General features: G+C 39.3%; 2 protein-coding genes across 2 annotated transcripts; both read right to left on the reverse strand.

Moving 5' to 3' along the window:
- Window positions 1-15,483: 15,483 nt before the first annotated feature.
- LOC149169943 (uncharacterized) lies at window positions 15,484-15,870 on the reverse strand. The gene has a single exon (XM_089425393.1). The coding sequence runs from the start codon at window positions 15,868-15,870 to the stop codon at window positions 15,484-15,486; it is 387 nt and encodes a 128-aa protein (XP_089281519.1).
- A 2,991-nt stretch (window positions 15,871-18,861) lies between these two features.
- LOC149169944 (uncharacterized) lies at window positions 18,862-19,743 on the reverse strand. The gene has a single exon (XM_089425395.1). It carries the CDS (start codon window positions 19,741-19,743, stop codon window positions 18,862-18,864), a length of 882 nt encoding a protein of 293 aa, XP_089281521.1.
- Window positions 19,744-21,326: the final 1,583 nt, after the last annotated feature.

Genomic DNA, 21,326 nt, shown 5'->3' on the forward strand with positions numbered 1-21,326 from the left:
CAACTAATTAAATAGATCATCTATTCTAGGTACGGGTTACCTTTTTTAGAGTGTGATTTTATTTAGCACCACAATACACATCCACCAATTCACATCCTTCTTTGGTATGATGATGATGGGTGACCCACATGGTGATGTACTAGGTTGAATGGCACCTTGTTCCAACAACTACTGCAATTGTCTCTTAACCTCACTTGCTTCTATAATAGACTATCAGTGCAACCCAATGTTTGGCAATAGCTAGCTCTCATGCTCCAATTCCCTCTTGGGTGGTAATCCTTTAGGCTCTTGGATCACATGCATGTATGCTTGTAGAAACTCTTCTAGTTATTGTTTATGTTTCTTAGTAAATCCCTCTAGGGATGACTTGCCTCTTATTGACTCTTTTATGGACTTCTTTTCTCTAAAACAATAAAACATACTTCTTACTGGAACTGATCAATTTCTTGGCTTGGTTGGCACTTACCAGCGAAATTTTTGACTTGCCTTAGTGCACATTGATGACGAATGATTTTCCATCCTTGACGAGTCGATGCTGGTTGGCTCTCTACATCAATATTGCATCTTGCATGTACATGTAGGGACTTCCAAACACCACTCCACACACATCAAGGGGAACTACATCTAGTTCTACTTCATCAATAAAATCAACATTGATAGCAAATATAATTTTGCATTGTTTTTTTACCTTTAACTTTTCATCCTTATTTACTTATCCCAATGAATATGGGCTTGGATGATCATGAACTTCCAATCCCAATTTGTTGAACAACTCTTCTGCAATGATATTTTCCTATGATCATGAGTCAAACAGAGCATCAATATTTGTCTTGTTAACCTGTATCTTTATGTGGAAGGTTTGGTCATTTCTTTCTCTTCTTGTTGTTAAAAGATACTCAGATTCACCTCCTTCTGCACTGATGTACATATGATCTTCACATCCACATCCAAGCTATTTCTAATTTGGTTGCTTGAATCAATGGCCTTGAGATTCTTCTTCTTATTATCTTTCCTTTTGTTCTTTAGGTTAAGCTTCAATGTAACTTCCAACACTTCTCCTCTATATGACCATCAATGTTACAGTGGTTGTTGGGATCCTTGCACTGGTGTGTCGTGGCTACTATCTTTTTATCTCCCCCCCTTTGACTTCTTCTTCCCCTCCTTAGAAGCGTCTTGTTGCTCCTTCTGCTTCGATCCACCTCATTAACATTTCTCCTGTCTAATGTTATATAGGTCTTGTGCTTGTAAACAAGCCTCAACCATTGATTTTGGCTTGAACAACATCACTTGCTTTCATGGATGTCTATGTAGACCCCCCAAATACTTGAGGAGTACATCTGAGTTCTATGGGGAGATACCTAACATTATGGCCATCTTTCTAAACTATATGGTGTATTACCATACACTTTGCCCCTCTTTTGCCTAAAGTAGTGATACTGGATCCACTAGTCCTCTACATACCTCATAGGGTAAAACTACAAATTTATGAGGGTTTTGAAGTCCCCCCACTTAGTCACTAGAGGATCTTTCTCCAACCTCAAGGTATATGTGTGGATTTCCCACTAGGTTAGAGCATGGCCCTCTAATTTCAACCACACAAATGAAATCTTATGGTCTTCCTCTATATGATGAATATTGAAATAAACTTCTAATTATTGAAACCAATGATTTAGATTCAAAGTGTCAAATATCACCTCGATATGGCTTGATATCAGACCTTCACTTCCATTTTGAAGAGGAACTATGAATGGTTAACCACACTCAAACTTGGTTAATCTCTTTCGAGTCCTTTTTTTGGCTAGTTCTATGTTTCTTCTTAATCTCTTGATCTCTCCTCCAATTGATACTTTGCATTAGAACCCCCATATTCTCTGAATAGCCTAAGTTTATTGCTTAGGGCTAACATGAGAAGATTCACATTATGACTTATATCTGCAACTCATGCTTCTAGCTATGAAAACCTCTCCTTTATAGGATCAATATGATTATTCATATATTTTTTGACCATGATTAAGGTTTCTAACTTTTGGCTTTGCCAAACCAGGTCCCAACAATAAAAATGGCCTTGTGAGCTTATTCCTCCACTTTTCCACTCTAAAAGCATTGAGATGGATGACAAATTTGATATAATTATATAATCCATATCACATGCATTGTGTTAAAGGTAATAATTGGGATTGTTTGGGAATATTTTTTGGCTAAGAAATTACGACCTAGGGGCATCAAAATCATTCGTCATCTGGGGATCACACTTGGTATAGGCCACACCAAGCCCTAACATTGTTGGACTTTTTGTACCGATGAGGCCTTGAACCCATAACCTTCACACATGGATTGCCTTAACAAGAAACCCTATCACCAACTATTTTGCATCTCATGGGTGATTGTTTCAAAATAGTCATTTCATTAATCATATTGTGATTAATGAGATATCATTCCATATGTAGCTAATATAGTTATTGCTTGACATAAGCTTATATTAACACAAATTATGGAGTGTGTTAAATTGATAGTATTTCTTAATAACTATAATAATAATAATAATAATTTTGGTTTAGTTTGATCAAAGAGTAGAAATGGTATGAATGAAGTAGTCTACTTGCAAATCAATCAGGGGGGAAACATCATGTCGACAATTGAGAATGAAGGTAGCTTGGAAGTATACACCAACAATGGGTGAAGTAAAGAAACCCCATAGTCACAAGCTTGGCATTATTGCTCTTTGGAATTTATTAAAGTATTCAAAAGTAAATTTATTAAGGACTTTAGTTGTTAATTGTCATCCCCATTATGAAGCTTTGCACGTTCCTTTCCAATTTTGATCTTGATCAATTGATAAAAAGTAGGAGAATTAGGTTTTCTTGACCTTGAATAAATGGTGAAGTGGAATTCAAGGAAGTATCAATTAGCATGGTATTCTCAAATATGGAAAAAAATGGTTTTCACCAAAAAAACTTGTTTACCAAACGTGTCCATATCTGTCATGAGCACTACCATGCCTTGCTCTTATTTATACAAGTTCCATATTATGATGAAAATTATTCCCAAGTGTTTAAAAAAAGGCTTGTATGACAAGTATTTGATGAAATCTCTGAACGTTATGTGTTTGATAGAATGCATTATTGTCAAGTGTTTGAAGAAATTTGTGTTTGACAATTATCTGATGTAGATCATGATCCTAAGTCAAGCTTTTATATTATGATAAAGATGCTCTCTAGGAAAACATTATGAGTTTGGGTGAAGTGTAAGAGTTATGTGATTGATTTAAAACACAAACTGGTGTATCATCTGGGTATTCCCATTTCCCAACAACACCTTCCTTATGAGGGGAAACAACTGGAGGATATATTCCAATTGTGTGATTATCATATTGGTAAAGATTCAATTCCTATATTAGCAATGAAATTGTGTGGAGTAGTGGGCACTGGGTTATCTTTTAGGGATGTCGTAAAAAACAATTCTACTACTCCTAATGATTTGAAGCCTTCACCTTTTGCTAGTGCCTATATTTTGTAGTAAGTTTAGCAGGTATCCACGGTGGAGATAACAATGTTGAAGGTTAATAATCTATATTCCTTATATGAAAAAGATGTGGTCATTCATCGATTTAATAGGTATTAGCCTCCTACTTTGCTTTATATTAGTGAATTCATTTATCTGGGATAAAGAATTGTAAGAGATATCTTTGGTCCAAAGAATGTTTTAATGTTTAGCTCTATGATCATGTTAATTATGAGAGATATTTTAATGACAGTCTTTTGTTTTGGGAAATGTGAGGCTTTTTATAACTCTTTGTATTCCAAATTTTGATCCTAACTCTATGTCAATTTGGGTTTGTCTTCTTAATTTACAATCACTTTACTGCCATTTATCATTTTTCGATGATATTATGAACTCTTTAGGCACTTAAATCAAATTTTGACACCAAGAAAAATGTAGTGGGATTATGTAGATATGATTTCCTTGTGTTGAGATAGGCCTTAGCAAGGCTCTTCTAGACAAAGTGCTTCTCAAATAGAAAAAAGTAAATCAACATACTAAAATCTTAGATTATGAGAACACAATATTTTGTTGCCACATATGTCATCCCCCATGCCATCTACAATTACATGTACCTAATCTCATATTCATCATCATAGGAAAATAGGACCAAAAACAAAATAAAAAATTTGGAATTTTCCATAAAATGAAGATGATCGAAATGAAGATCAACCATCCCAAGTGTCAATTGAGGAATTTGTTCATCCTTTAGGGTCTAATGTCAAAGACATGAATATCTGTGTTCCCCTTGAAGGAATTAGTTCTTCATGAAGCCTCTTTAGGTGGAACGAATAGACTTCATGAAAATGATTTGTTTAATTCAAATAAAGAATTAGTTGCCTCTATGAATTTTGTTATACCACCTCCAAACTTGTGGTTAGTTTTTGTGGATCCTTATTTAGTGGGGTGGTAAGGGGTTAAAAAGAAGGGGAAAATGGAACAATTGGTGATCATTATTTTTTAAATAATAAGAAATGATATGTATATTTGACATGTACTTATATTTCTATACTGTTATGAGTGTTGATAGGACCTACAATTGCTCTTATGTATTGTGCCATGTGCATCTTAAGAATCTGATTTCTTTATTCAATGAATAGAAATTGCGATTTTTTCTTGGAAAATATAATAATAATAATAAATGAAATTAAGTTCATAGTCTGTTATGCTCTTAACTTGCAAGACGATACCAGAATACAGAATATGCGAAGAAATATACCCAGAACATAGAATAGTGAGAAACAACAACAAGTATTTTATTATTCAGAAAGCAATGTTCACTTGCCTCTTCAAGGGGGCAACCTCCAATAGAGCAAAGCTCGATTAAAATAAGACATGATGCTCCTCGCAGGGAGTCTCTATCCTTTATATATGACTCATACATGCAATACCATGGATCAATACCATGGTTCTTATTAATACCATCTATCTAATACCATGGCCCATTTGCAACTAACTATGTCCCATCATTAATTGCGGTTAACCACTTACAATTATTAATATGGGCTTTATTGACTCCTTACTTAACTATGACTCGATCCTACTACATAAATAAGGGGGTTAGGGTGGGACCCTAACATGCCCTCCCCCTTAAGAATAGCCTTGTCCTCAAGGCTGAAGCTGTGGAAACTGCTGAAGAATAGTGGCTAGTTCTCAGGTTGCATCTTCCGGAGAGGTGTCTTTCCACTTGACGAGGACTTCCCTGATCATGTGGCCACACAGGTGCCATTCTCGTGTGTCTAGGACCTGTTCAGGTTGGAGCTAGATTGACCCTTCTTCATCCAATTCAAGTAGACTGGTTTGAATTTTGCAATTGTTCCCAATCAACTTTCTTGAGACATGAGACATGGAAAATTGGATGGAACTTTCAGTGGGTGGCAAAGCTATCTTGTAGGCCACTTCTCCAATGCGCTGAAGTACTTGATATGGTCCGTAGAATTTTGGAGATAGTTTATGACAACCCTTGTCTTTGAGTGAAGTTTGCTTATATGGTTGCAGCCTAAAAAATACCTGATCCCCTTCTTGAAATTGGCGCTCTGAGTGATGCTGATCTACCTGTTGCTTCATGCGGTTTTGAGCTTGATGAAGATTCTCTCTAAGATGGGCGAGCATGGTTATGTGGTTTTGTAGGAGTTGATCCACTGCTTGTACCTTTGAGAATCGCTTGATATAAGAAGTAGGGGAAGGAGGGAGTTGACCATAAACTGCTTCATAGGGAGTCACTTTGGTGGTGGCATGATAGTTGGTGTTATACCACCATTTAGCTAGAGGCAACCACTGTACCCATAGATGTTGCTTTTCTGAAGTGAAACACCTAAGGTAGGTTTCCAAACATTTGTTGACGGCTTCAGTTTGACCATCCATTTGTGGATGATAGGAAGTACTGAGTTTTAGTTGGGTGCCTTGTAGCCTGAAGAGTTCCTGCCAAAAATTGCTGGTGAAGATCAGGTCACGATTAGACACAATAGAAGTGGGCATGCCATGCAATTTGAATATCTGATCCATGAAAGATTGAGCGACCAAAGTCGGTGTAAACGGGCGGGGTAGGGCGTAGAAATGAGCATACTTAGAAAGTCGATCCACAACCACCATGATGACTGACTTGTTTCTTGACTTTGGAAGACCTGTAATGAAATCCATAGAAACCTCCGTCCATATAGATGTCGGGATGGGCAACGGTTGTAATGTGCCTGGTGCTTTGACTGTCTCCCCTTTGTGGCGTTGACAAACATTGCATTCCACTACAAAAGTAAGGATGTCCTTTTTCATGCCTGTCCAAAAAAATGATCTTCTAGTGCGAGCATATGTCTTCTGAAAGCCTAAATTTCCTGTAATGGGGGATGAGTGAAATTCTGCCAAAATGCGGCTTTTGAGGGTGGATGTTGGTGATATTACAACTCTGTCCTTGTAGCGAAGAATCTCATCCTGCCACGAGTATCCCTTGGTGGAATTTGGATTCGCCTGCAATTGAGTAATGAGTTGGGAGAGCCAGGGATGTGAAAACCATTCCCTGCGAGCCTCTTCAATCCATTCTGGAATGGGAAGGGAAATTGCGAGCAGGGTACTTTCCTCCTCAAATTGGCGAGATAATGCATCTGCTACACTATTTTCGCGCCCTTTCTTGTAAATGATCTCATAATCATATCCCAGCATTTTGGTGAGCCATTTATTTTGTTGTGGGGAGGATAGGCATTGCTCCAAAAAATATTTAAGACTGTGATGGTCTGTGCGGATTTGGAAATGTCGCCCCAGTAAGTAAGGTCGCCAGGTATCTACTGCATGTAAGATGGCCATCATTTCCTTCTCATAGGTAGATTGTCCCAAATTCCTCCCACTTAGTTGTTGGCTTGTGAAGGCCAAGGGTCGACCTTCCTGCATTAAGACCGCCCCAATACCTGTACCCAAAGCATCACATTCAATGACAAAAGATTTGGTGAAATCAGGTAGTGCTAAGACTGGAGTGGAACACATGGCATTTTTGAGAGTTGTAAATGCCTGTTGTGCATCATCATTCTAGAAGAATGAATTTTTCTTGAGGAGTTGAGTGAGGGGCTTCGCAATGCGACCATAATTGCGGAAAAAATTGCGATAATAGCCTGTGAGACCCAAAAATCCTCTCAAGCTCTTCAAGGTCTTAGGTTGAGGCCAATCCTGCATTGCCTGGATCTTTTTGGGGTCCACCTTGACACCTTCACGCCCCACAATGTGGCCCAAATACTCAACTTCTTCCATGCCAAAAGAACATTTGGACATCTTAACAAATAATTTATGCTTGCGGAGCAGTTGCAAGAGTAGATCTACATGCTGAAGATGCGAGGCCCAAGTGCAACTATAGATGAGGATGTCATCGAAGAAGACAAGGACAAATTTCCTGAGATATGGTTTGAGAAGGTGGTTCATAAGGCTCTGAAAAGTAGATGGGGCATTACAAAGACCGAATGGCATGACCAAGAACTCATAATGGCCTTCATGAGTTCTGAAAGCAGTCTTTGGAATGTCAACTTCCTTCATGCGAATTTGGTGGTAGCCTGAGCAAAGATCCAACTTAGTGAAGAATTGAGCCCCATTGAGTTCATCCAGCAAATCATCAACAACTGGGATGGGAAATTTATCTTTGATTGTCAACTTATTGAGGGCCCTAAAGTCTGGACACATCCACCATTCCCCATCTTTCTTGAGCACCATGACCACCGGTGATGAATAAGGACTAATGTTGGGACGAATGACACCTGCTTCCAAAAGTTCCTTGATTATTTTTTCTATTTCATTCTTTTGGGTGAACGGATATCTCTATGGGCAAACATTTGGTGGTTGGGCCCCTGGAACCAAGGTGATGCTATGATCATGTTCCCCTCACGAGGGTGGAAGCTCATGAGGCTTGTCAAAGACTGGCAGATGGTTATTTAAAATCTGTTGCATCTTAGGATGAATCAGCAGAGAATTGGGTTCGACGGCCTGGATGGCATTAAATTGAGCTATAAGTCCATGATGGCCCTTTTTTAGCAATTTTTCCATCCTATGTGAGCTGATGATAGAGGGAGCTCCCGCCTGGAGTCCACGGAGGGTATGTGTGGAGTTGTTTTGCTTAAAGCTCATATATAACTCCTGGAAATCCATTGTGATTGGCCCAAGAGTGCGAAGCCATTCAACACCGAGGACAATGTCGCACCCTCCCATGTGTATGGCAAACATGTGGGTCTTTGACTGATAATCCCCCATTTGAAGTTTGACATTTTCACAGCGGCCTTCACATTTCATTGTTCCCCCATCCGCAATTTGGACTTGGAAGTTAGAAACTACTCGTACAAAACAATGCACTGTTTCTGTGACTTTTTGATGGATGAAATTATGTGTACTTCCACTATCAATCAAGACTATTACTGGGTGATGTTTAATAAAACCTCTGATTTTGAGAGTTTGAGGTGAAGAAATCCCTGCCAAAGCATGCAACGAAATAACTAGTTCGTCAGGGACATTGTCCTTCTGGTTGTCCTCTTCTACCTCCTCCGGTTCCTCAAGTGGTGGGGCTTCCTCCGATGAGCTGTAATCAGTGGCATCAATTTGAAAAAATTTAGGCTCCTTGCATTTATGACCTGGGGAGTATTTTTCATCACAATAGTAACATAATCCTTGCTTTCTTCTTTCGGCCATTTCTGCAGGTGACACCTTTTGAACCTTAAGTGTTTGAGTCGTGCTGTGAGCCTGTGGGGGGCGACCCTTGGTGGTGAAATTTGGGCGAATGGACTGGGCTGCTAACGCACGTTCCACATTACGAGCTACCTTGCAAGCCTCCGACCATGTGGGAGGGTGGTGTAGTCGGACGTGGGCTTGTATGGCCTCTTTAAGACCGCTGATAAAACATTCCATGTAGAACGCATCTGAGAGATCCCTAGTGCGGAAAGCTAAGGCTTCAAAGGCTGTAACATATTCATCCACTGTGCCAATCTGTCGGAGCTTAGTGAGATGACCCAAAAAAGAAGATTCCTGGTCAAAGTGCTCTGTAAGAGATTTTTTGAAGGTGGCCCAAGTCATAAAACTTCCGTTGCAACGTTGATGCCATTCCCACCATTTCCATCTTTCATTGTCTAAGTACATGCTCCCCACCATAAGCTGAGTCTCATTATCTAAGATATTATTCAGATTGAAATACTGCTCCATTTGTGCTACCCATGCGGTCGGGTGAGAACCATCAAATTTATGCATATCTAGCTTGGGAGGTCGCGGATGGGATTGTTGGTGGGTGCCCTAGAGGTGAACAGAGCGGCTAGACTCACCCTCACCATGTCCATTGCCAATATACGCCTCCTCGTGGGCTTCCTCCTTGCCCTTAGAGAGTGTGCCAGTTAGTTTGTCAAGCTGAGCTTGGATGGCTTGCAAGGATTGTTCAAGTTTGTCGATCTTCTCATTGGCCATAGCTTGAGCTCTAGTTTCTACCATGCACCGATTCGATGTACTTGAAATTTGGGACCGCCCGAATTTTTTTTTCACTAACAATTGAATGATACCACCTTGCTCAGCTCGTCGTCCTGATTCTTATGGGCTAGATCACCAATAAGCGCCCCGGGGGTCTCCGATTTTTTTTTTTTGAAAACTCCTAACGGAGTTTTACTCCTTACTTAGGAATACTGCAGTAGCCGAATCCCCAAAATGTCAATGCTGCCAAAAGTCTTGCGAAAATCACGTCGCGGTATAGTAACCCCACACAACTACTCAGATTTGGTGGATCTGAGAGACCTGAATGGCTGATCGGATAGCTCTGAGCGGTGGCACCGATTGCTGCTGCGGATCTGATGGATCTAATAGGTCGGAAAGGCTGGTCTGGTAACTCGGAACTGCGGGACTGATGTCTGCTGCTGCTGCAACCCCACTTGTGAGATCTGATCTGGCAGAGATTATGCGTGATCCCGAGATAGAAAAGGGAACTATGGTCTCGAGGAGTGTCAGGTGCTACAGATCGCAATATACATAAGGGTCTGACAGTAGTACTCAGCCCAATGTTTCAAGGCTCTAACTAAGGAGGATCAACCGTACCCTTAGTCGTAAAACCCGACTAGCCTATCATACGGGCGAGTAATCTCTCTGAGTTCTGTTCTCGGTGTATTGTAGCAGCAAGACGACCGACGGTTTATCTATGGCAAGGTTTCAAAGGAGCTAGGGGGCTTCCGATATACCCAGAGGGTACTTGGAAGGCAGTCCATGCATGGTTCTGTCTAATGCGCTACTACTTGAAGGGGTACCCACAGGGGTTACAAGGGAGTCCAACAAGCGTGACCACCTCTTGTATTTCCTGCGTGCATGCCTCCCCAAATCCGCAGGTTTATGCGCTCAATGACAGATCCCGTGGTTTAAAGATGCCGGAACACGTCTCTAGCCAAAAAATTTTTTGCTAAGAAATGGAGATCCCATCGGCCTTGGAAAGAGTTCCGATACCACTTGTTATGCTCTTAACCTGCAAGATGATACCAGAATACAGAATATGCAAAGAAATATACCCTGAACATAGAATAGTGAGAAATAACAACAAATATTTTATTATTCAAAAAGCAATGTTCACTTGCCTCTTCGAGGGGGCAACCTCCAATAGAGCAGAGGTCGATTACAAAATAAGACACGATGCTCCTCGCAAGGAGTCTCTATCCTTTATATGTGACTCATACATGCAATACCATGGATCAATACCATGGTTCTTATTAATAACATCTATCTAATACCATGGCCCATTTGCAACAAACTGTGGTCCCGTCATTAATTGCGGGTTACCACTTACAATTATTAATATGGGCTTTATTGACTCCTTACTTAACTATGACTCGATCCTACTACATAAATAAGGGGGTTAGGGTGGGACCCTAACATAGTCTAGTTAGATGTCAAATGTACTTATAAAATCCCTTTGGTTTGTAAGACGAAAGATTTTTCCACACAAAAAATTAATTAGTTTATAAACATGTACATATCCTAGTACTTTCAAAATATAAACCTATAATTTTTATATAATATGTGGATGAGGCGTAAGCATCATCAAAATTGCCCATACCCTAGCCCTTCACTGAATTTGAAATAATTACAAAATAAAAGTATTCATTATGATATTAATTTAATAAACAAACCAAATAAACTTAACTCCAAAGAGAAAAAAAAAATACTTTGTTAACATATACGTTATTTAGCACACCCACATTTAAAAACTAGATAAACTAATACTACAAAATGATTAAATTAAATAATTTTTAATGTAAAACATTAAAGAGAATTTAAACCAATTATATTAAAAATTATACCATAATCTTAACGAATTGTGAATAAAAATTTATATTTTTAAATACTAAGAATTTATAGATCTATTACAGGGAAAGAAAAAATAAAATTTAAGGCCAAAATTATTAAAGAGAATATTCAAAGTAATGCAACATGGAAATGGATCGCTATAGAATATGGTTCTAACCACATAATGACCAAAAAGATTTTGAGCACAAAAGAGTGAAAATAATATTTTCTTGTAGGAATGGATCTACTGGAATATGGACCCCAAATATCTAACGAATATTAGAAGTCTATTATAAGGAGAATGGCAAAAGAAATGAAGACAAAGTGAGATGGGACCAAGGAGGATCAAGAGTATCCATCGTTAAAAAGAACACCTACAAATAAAACACCATGGAAGGGAAAAGTCAAATACCATGGAAGGGACCACGAAAAATACAAAATTTGAAATAAGATTTGGGTGGAAATTTTTAATCATATTTTTGTGGATCATAATTCAATAAAACTCTCACATGGGAAATATCATATTGATGTATGAGAGTTTGAAAGGGTCATTCTGTTGTGTGATAGAGAGGTCGAAACTATTGACCATCTTTTCCTCCATGTTGTTGCTTTGCTGCATCCCAAAGCATGTGAAAGAAGTACTGACATTTGCACCTTACCTAAAAAATGGACAAAAGGAAACTTCATGCCTTAAATTCCAATGATAGTGTGGGCCTTTATCTAGGAAATGGTTACTTGGACCATGTTTGAATATGTTAAAATAAATAAAAATACTGAAATAAATATAACTTGGAATCTTTAAAAATATTTTATTGAAATGATATTGTGTAAGAAATGGAAACACTTCTTACCTATGAAGTAGGGAGAAAAGACAAAACTGAAAGTTAAAAGGTTTAATATTCAATATTGTAGCAAAGTGCACATAATATCCGTTTACTCATAAGAGTTCAAAGAATAAGGGGTCCATTTATTTTAATAAATTGAAATTTAGTGGAGCACCCTGTGAAAGTCTATGGAGGATTTTTTTAATTAATTAGTTGTATTATGTAAGTAATTAAAGATAGTATAAGTAACACGTTTAATATGTAGTATTGCTGCTTAGTATTTGTTTTTATGTAAAAAGTAATTAATAATTAAAGTTATTGTAACTAAGATAAGAATAATACTATTACTATAAAAATTGTTTATATTTATAGTGATCTTTTAATATATATTTTCTGCATTTTATTGTAACTAAGATAAAAATAATATTATTACTATAAAAATTGTTTATATTTATAATGATATTTTAATATATAGTTTTTGTATTTTTTCTTCTATGAAAATGTCTATTTGCAATTAGAATTGAAAGTACTTAAATTATGTTAAAAATGAAGAGTTGTTGTTGTTGTTGTTGTTTTTTTATCATAACGATTTCAAAATCCAAACATCTTAGAACTCAAATAATAATTGGCCATAAAAAAAATAACAAAAAGAACGAATAATATAAAATACCCATATGTTTAAGCATTTGTTGTTGATGATGGTGGTGGTGGTTAACGTCCACGGAGACTAAATTGGTCTATTGGACCTATACTTTTCTTAGTTTTTAATTATTTGGCTCCTCGTCTTTCTTGGCGAGATTGGTGCTGTAGCTTTCTTTTTTTCTCTCTACGGTCTTCCAACTTCCTTTATCTTGCATCTCTTTCATCTCTTCTGGTTCTTGGGACATTGGTGTCTTAGCTTCGCGATCTATTGTGGTCGTCCTTTTGAAGACAGTCGGAGAAGAAGTTTGGTCTAGGAAATCTGCTTTGCTATTAAATGAAGATATATATAATAATTTATTAGGAGATCTGCTTTGCTATTAAATGAAGATATATATAATAATTTATTTTTATTTTTATATATTTATTTAAATTCTTATTTTATTTTATATTTTAAAAAATAAAATGTGTCTAACCTGAAAAATAATATAAAAATTAAAAATTAAAATTAAAAAATAATAATAATGAAATTTCTGAAATGGTGTACCCAACTAAACTTACACGTGCTTTTTAAAAATTGTATATCAACGTATATCTGACTACGTTATGTATATGATGATGATGATGGTGGTGGTGGTTAACGTCCACGGAGACCAAATTGGTCTATCGGACCTATACTTTTCTTAGTTTTTAATCATCTGGCTCTTCGTCTTTCTTGGCGAGATTGGTGTTGTAGCTTTCTTTTTTTTTTTTTCTCTACGGTCTTCCAACTTCCTTTATCTTGCATCTCCTTCATCTCTTCTGGTTCTTGGGACATTAGTGTCTTAGCTTAGCGATCTATTGTGGTCGTCCTTTTGAAGATAGTCAGAGAAGAAGTTTGGTCTAGGAGATCTACTTTGCTGTTAAATGAAGATTTATTTTGTGCGGTATTCAAATCCTCATAACTATTGATGCTTGAGGGGTTGTCGTGTTCACTTTTTGGTTGTTCGACGAGGCTTTCTCCTTGCTTGTCTTGAGAGTTGTTTCTTTCTTGCCCGATTTCTTATGATTCAGATTTTTCTCTAGAGTATTCTTCTTTGATGACAGTGTAGTGTTCTTTTTGTGCTCCTTCCCACCATGTAGATCTGTGGTGGTTTTTCTAGCATAATTTTTCTGGGAGGCTTTTGGGTAATTTTTGGCTAGAGGACACTTTCATAATCAAGTTTCTGGTTCCACACATAGTCTTTACTTGTTAGGTTTATTTTAACTGGGAATCTGGCGTTGAAGTCGATTTCCACACAGATGCATGCATAGGTGGTTCTGGCATATTCCTCTGTTTCTGGGCACCTGCAGTAAAATTTCCCAATTGCATTTCCAATGGCTTTTAGCAAGGAGAGATTCCAGAGATGCAAGGTTATGCTTGGCAATCTCACCCAAACTGGTGCTGAGGTTATGACTGCTGTTGAGGGATCAAATGATGGGTTCCATGACTTCATGAAACAGTATATGGCACTTTACAATGAATGAAATAGATATGACACGTATGGTGAATAAATCATTGAATATTTGTTGAAAGAATGGATAATTATCGTATCCATAGTGTAATAAATAAGTGTTATATAGTAGATTTTTTTGCTATTTAGTTTAAATATAATTATATTAAAGTAAAAATATTGAATTCAAATTATTGTTAAGGTTTGTAATATGGATTATTTAGATTTTAATGATTTGTAAATTGAGATATTTCGTTATTTTAGAATATGGTCTATTTATATTTTACTGATTGCTAAAGTAAGATATTTTGTTAATTGTAATTTCGCATTGTGTAGTGGAGAATCTAATCCTACCCAACAATCATAATAATGTTTTATTAGTCTTTATCATGAAGTGTAAAATTCTATTTCCATGAACATTTTCAATAACTATAGTTGTTTTTTAAAAATATATTAGATATTTTATAGCTTATCATATTATTTTGCAAAATTAAATAACTATGAAAATATTTTAGTTAAAGAAAATATATATATATTTTTAAAATATTAAATTATAAATTTTTAATTGGTTGAAATATATGAAAACATTAATTAATTGTAGTTGAATATTATATAATAAAAAAGAAAAATTAAAGAAATTTATATTTAATTTAAAAACAAAATTAAATAATTATGATTTTTTTTTTTTTTGACAGAATCGGTTGCTATATTAGGGACTGAAAAAAATGCGGGAACATAAGTTCCTGTGATACATGCGGAGCAGAGGCTCTGGATCTAAGAGAATACAGAGAGCAATGATCTCCTTAGACCTGCTTGTTCCGGTTTTGAGAGAGTCTTTGCTAGAATAAATTCTGACAAATTGAAAGCCTAGGAACTGACATTTGCAAGTCATCTAAGATACATTAACAGCAGCGGTAGGGAGCCTGGAATTAAGTTACAGTTGATACATTTGATGCCGTTGTTTGCCAAGAAAACATTTGATGTCGTTGTTTGCCGAGAGATGGAAACGTCCAGGTCGCATTGGAGCCTAAAGCCTGCGCTGATAAGGAGCGGAAGGATACAGTTCTGATAGGAGTAAGTGAAGTGAATTAGAGACAGAAGTTTAAGAAAGGGAGCGTTTCTCTGCCTTATTCGATCGCTGAAACTGTTCCTGCTGCGAGCCTGTAGGATCTGATGCTGTTTCCTCTTGGTGGAGCTGTCCGGATAAATGCTGGAAAGACTGAAATGATTCATGGCAAGGACTAAAACGATTCCTCTGTATTGCATAACAGATTGCCGATTGTCCTGTTACAGGCCTTATTTGCATGCCTGTCTGCTTCCTTATTCAATGATCGAAGGATGTGGTGGAACTGCAATGTTCCCATTGTCATTTGTAGGAATTGGCAGCGCTGTATGACCTGTTGGAGGAGAGCATTTGGAGAATTTTTTTTTTGTGCCATTAAACTAATAACTATGGAAGAATCACCAAAGACTTTCGCTGTTCTTATACCAAGTCTGCTGAGTTGTTTAAGACCTTGAAAAAGGGCCAGCACCTCTGCCCTGTTATTGGAGATGTTCCCTAAGCCCCATTCGTAGAAGAGAACACATTCCCCATTGGCATTGTAGATCACACCCCCTGCCCCTGCCATACCTGGGTTTGACTTGGAAGCTCCATCGAAAAAGAGGTAGAAGCAGTTACATTTTTGCAACCAGCTTGCGAACTCCTCCTCTTTGAGCCTTATCTTCCAACTGTGGGTTCCCTATCTGCTCTGAGCTCTCATTGTTTTTCCATTCTGGATGCTATGATTTTTGTCCAAGATGTAGCTGATGAAGTTCCTTTCTTCCACACTATACTCTGTTGCATCAATATTGCTATGAGCTTTGACAGAGATAGTTTCAAGAGCTAGAGTTTTTGCCTTGTTGCAGGCTGATTTGGAGGTCGACTTTTTATCCTTAAATATTTTCCTATTTCTTGCCAGCCAAATACTCCATAACATGGTGTATGGAAGAATGTTCCAGACCCTCTGCGCTAAATTGCTGTTCTTATTTTTCCAAGGACATTTCTTTTTCCAGTATTGTATCACTTCGCCTATGGAGTGTTGGGAGATCCAAGGGGTATCCACTGGATACAATTCTTTCCAGCAATCAATAGCAAAAGAACAATCTACAAAGAGGTGTTGCATGGTTTCTTCCGCAGCATAGCAGTTGGGACAACAAGAAGGACCGTTGATACCTCTTTTTTGTAAATTCTCTGCTGTTAGAATTTTTCCTTTTAATAAGGTCCAGATGAAAAATTTAATTTTGGGCAGAGCTTCAGACTTCCAAACCATTCTCCAGGAGTTCCATATTGGCATAGGGAAGGTGCTGAGGCAAATTTGTTGGTGAGCTGCTCGGACAGAGAAATCAGAGCCGGTTGGGTCCCAACGAAGGCCATCCCTCTCATTCTTTTTGATGGGGGCTTTGCTGTGGAGGAAAGACTGCAGAGAGGCAAGGCTAGGAATGAGAGCGGTGGGAACATCAGGGAAGGACCATCCCAGCCAAAGGTGGGATAGAGGGTCCCAGCTAGAAATCTGTTCCAGAAAATGGATACCCTTGCTGCTGAGAAAGGAAAGAATAGGGATGGTTTCTTCATGACTTATTATAGGTTGCTGTCCCAGAATTTTGTCAGCGCCAATATTTATACTGCCTCCTCCCTTGGGCACTTTGGATATGTTCTGGGCAATGAACGGAATAGCTTTTTTACAAAGGCTCCAAATTTTTGAAGAGTCTCTGTTGGGTATGACCGAATCAAGTAATTGCTGTCTTGGGCAATTCATATATTTGGTTTCCAGAACCATTTTCCACCATGTTGAAGGGCCAGTGATGAGCCTCCAGACTATCTTGCCCCCATAGGCAAGATTATGAAATTTTGGGGATCTGACACCGAGACCTCCTCTGTCCTGGGTTTGAATGACTTGTTTCCAGTTGACTAAATTGAATTTCTTTTTATCAGTTTTCCCTCCTTGCCAAAGGAAGTGACGGAGGATAACTTCCATTTTGCTATGAAAAGAAGCAGGGGCTTGATACAGAGAAAATCTATAAAGAGGGAGAGAAGAAATACCAGATTTGAGGAGGATGAGCCGTCCTGCTGGGTTAAGCCAAACAGCACCCCACTGCTGCACTTTCCGCTTCACTTTGTCGATGATGATGTCCCACGTTCCTGCCTTCAAAGGTTTTAGGCTCACAGGCATGCCCAAATAGGAAAAATGCGTCCACTCAAGGTTGCAAGTGACGCCAAAGATATTAGCGATTTTATGAATGACCTGGTTTGAAGCATTCCATCCATAAATATAGCTTTTCAACTGGTTAACCAGACCTCCTGAGTATCCCATGAATTTGTCCAGAAGTGTCTTGAACCTCCTTGCTATGGTGGTGGAGGCTCCTCCAATAAGCAAGGTGTCGTCGACGAACTGAGAATGATTGATGTTCTTGGCTCCATTTCCAAATTTAATTCTAGTTATGAGGCCCATTCTTCTGTTGTAGTCCAAAGCTTGGCTAAAAGATTCAGCCATAAGAATGAATAGATACGGGGAGAGGGGACAACCCTGTCTGAGACCCCTGGAGGATTGAAAGGCTTCACCCGGTCTACCATTAACCAAAGGGGAGATCCAAGGCCCAGAGATACAAGCAGTGATTAGGCTGATGAAGGGCAACTCAAAACCCATCTTTTTTAGAACAGCAGTAAGGTAGGAGTGTCTAACTCTGTCAAAGGCATTGGCGAGGTCAAGTTTGAGGATGAATCCTTTCTCCTTCCTAGAGAGGCTAGAGTGGATGGCTTCTTGGACTAAAAGGATGGAGTCAGTAATTTGTCTGTTGGCCATGAATCCTCCTTGATTGTCCGAAATCAAGGAGGGGAGGAGAGGCTTAAGACGAGCAGCAAGGATTTTAGCCAGAATTTTATATGAGGAGTTGCAGAGGGAAATGGGTCTAAACCGAGCAAAAGAAGTGGGCCTGTTTTCTTTAGGGATGAGAGCCAAAAATGTGGCATTGGTATATCCACCTATTTTTCCCTTTCTCTGGAACCATCTGATCATCTTAGTCAAGTCTTTTTTTATAACACCCCAAAAGGCCTTATAGAAACAAATGGGGAATCCATCAGGCCTTGGAGCCTTGTCAGGATTCATAGCCCAGATCGTTCTTTTGATTTCCTCCTCTTCGATTTCTTTTACCAGGCTGTCATTCATTTCTTTGGTAACTCCCTTGGGCATGTATTGAAGGATGTCAGTGTAATTCTCTTCTCCTTTGGTTTCCTTTAAAAGCTCTCTATAGTAATCCGTGGCAGCCCTTCTGATGGCCTCTTGAGTGTTCTGCTGATTGCCTTTGTTGTCCAGAATTGAGCTGACATTGTTCCTGATTTTTCTAGCCATGGTCTGTTTGTGGAAAAACGCTGTATTTTTGTTGCCATCTTGCAGCCATAGCTGCCTTGACTTTAGTCTCCATTTTATCTCTTCTTCTCCGTTTATATGGCTCAGCTTTGCATAAAGGGTACCTTCTTGCTACTTATTCTGTTGAAAGAGACCATGAACCTCTATCGTTTTTTGGATGCATTCAAGATCATTTTTAATTTTTTTTTTGATCTCTTCCGGTTCTTTGTAATTGGCTCATGCCCACTCTTTGATGCCCTGTCTGGTTCTCTTTAGTTTGGTTTCCCAGATGAAACCTGGTGAGCCTTTGACGTGTTGGTTCCAGGATCTCTGGATAATATCTCTGACAGCCGGGTCACAACTCCAGAGCGGACTGAATTTAAACGGGATTGGCCCTAGAGAGCAGTGAGTTTCCAAAGTGAGCATTATGGGGTAGTGATCCGAGGCAGAGGTGGAAAGAATGTTAGCGTACCCCACAGAAAAGGAGGAGAGGAACGAAACATTTATTAGGAACCTGTCCAGCCGTTCCATTATGTTGCCAGATCCAAGCCTATGGTTACTCCAGGTATACCTGCGATTTTTTGGTACAACATCCACAAATTCATGTTCCCAAATGATGGCTTCCAAACGGCCTCTGAAGGGGTCAGGCGAAAAGCATCCTCCCCTTTTTTCATTGGCATGAAGTATCAGATTGAAATCGCTAGCCACTATAATATTTATAGTTGTTTCCCCATCGATGCTTGCCTTCAAGTCGTCCCAGCAGCTTTCCTTTTCTCTGTATTGATTGGGAGCGTATACATTGTAGATAACTACTGTTTGATTGCCTATTTTATTTTCCAAGACCGTTCTGATCCAATGCTGGTGTAGATTTTCTGAGATGCAGTTCCATTTGCTGTGAGTCCAAAGGGTAGCTATACCTCCAGAAGCTCCTCTTGAGTCGCTGGTACAACCTATATAATGCTTTTGCTGATCTATTATTCCTCTTAAATCTTGCTGTTCAAGTTTTGTCTCCTGAATCAAAATAATTTCAGGCTTTTCGCTGTATATAAGATCTCTGAGGGCTAAAACTTTGGAGGGGTGCCCTAAACCCCTGCTGTTCCATGATAGAATTTTCATCATTGGGTATTTGGCTTCCGGAGAGGTGCTCGCCTCTCATGAGTTGCCTCCTTCTCTTGCTGCCCCAGGATGAAGGCTTCTATAGGGGTTTGAGTGCCCATGGCTATGTCTTTTTGAGCGTTCTCGTCTCTATGCTGCTTGGCAGATTTTCTACCAGGACCTGATTTCTTGAAGGAGTCGCCGGAGGAGCCATGATCTTTGGACGAGCTTCTTGTGAGCCTAGGGAAGGGGGGATCGAGGGATGCCTGCGAATGGGTGATTTGGAGGGGGGAAGGGTCAGAAGGATCGGTGGGAAGAGAGGGGGGCAGAGAGGGATCTTCGGGGGGAGGATCTAGGGAAGATAAGACAAAGAAAGGGTTAGAAGAGGAGGGGAGGGGCGGATCAGAGGGGGGCTGGGAGGAAGGGGAAGGGGAAGATGAGGCAGGACGGGGAGCAGGAGGAACAGGAGGGTCAGATTCCAGAGGAGCTTTGGATGCCGGGGCAGACTTCTTCTTTTTGACAGGTTCCCATTGGCCTTCTTGATCACCGCTCTCTGCATCAACAAGTTTAGTACATCGATTGGAAAAATGGCCGTATTCGTGGCATACCTTACATTTGAAGGGGATCTGCTCGTAGTCGAGCTGCTGAATATGGCTCCACTCATCCACCTTCAGTTTTATTGCTTCGGGGAGTCCTTTGCCAAGATCAACTTCGACGCAGATCCTCGCGTAGGCCTGCATGTTCTCTTTCGGTTCGCTACGATCGATGTATTTGCCAACTGCATTCCCGATGGCACGAACAGATTCATCTCCCCAGTAGTGGAGAGGGAGGTGGGGAAGACGAACCCACACCGGAACAGCACTGGGAACGTCCAGTTCAGGGTCAAAATCTGGAGTCCATTTGTTGAGGTAGAGGCCCCTGGAGTCCATGAAGTAGGGTCCGTTTTTGAAAATTAAATCCTTGTCCTCTTTGGATTCGAAGTGGAATGTGAAATATCCTTTCCCGCAAAACCTAATGGAAATATTCCCTTGAATTTTATCATTCCAATTTCTCTCTGCCAATCTTTGAACGGTTCTAGGAGACGGCTAGAGGCTTGTGAATTGACCTATGAGGCCTTTTTCAGCCAGAGACAGAGCGGCCATGCGAGGCAAGACTGGGGGTAACTGAACCTCTTGGAGCCCATCCAGTTTCTTCACAAATTTAGAGAGGGCAGGCCTGGGGCGTTGCGGCGGCAGCGATTTAACCAGAGCAGAAAACGCACTTTGGGGATCCATCCCTTCCGAAGGGGGATCCGGAGGGTCCAGAACAGGGGCCGTGGCCCAGGCAGCCGCAGGCAGAACGCTGGGAGGTCACGGGCGCGCGCGGGATGCAAACCAGTGCAGCGGCGTTCGAGCTCAATTCCTATGCATTTTTCACAACTTCAACATCATTTCATATTTTATTAATAATAATTATGAAAATATTATAATTAAAGAAAACAAATTTTAATTTAAGAAAATATAATTAATAAAAACATATAATTAATTGTAACAGGATAGAAACATTTAATATAATGTTTCATAAGTCATAGTTCCATGCATGTGTATGAATTTATGGGTTTACCACAA

This window comes from Pinus tabuliformis, chromosome 4_2 (assembly GCF_031772625.1).
Source record: "Pinus tabuliformis cultivar Carrire ecotype Pingquan chromosome 4_2, CPIR1, whole genome shotgun sequence".
Lineage (NCBI taxonomy): Eukaryota > Viridiplantae > Streptophyta > Pinopsida > Pinales > Pinaceae > Pinus > Pinus tabuliformis.

Excerpts from the sequence above, each read along its gene's own strand:
- LOC149169943 (XM_089425393.1), bottom strand. The coding sequence starts at position 15,870 with ATGGCAGGGGCAGGGGGTGTGATCTACAATGCCAATGGGGAATGTGTT.
- LOC149169944 (XM_089425395.1), bottom strand. The coding sequence starts at position 19,743 with ATGATGAAAATTCTATCATGGAACAGCAGGGGTTTAGGGCACCCCTCC.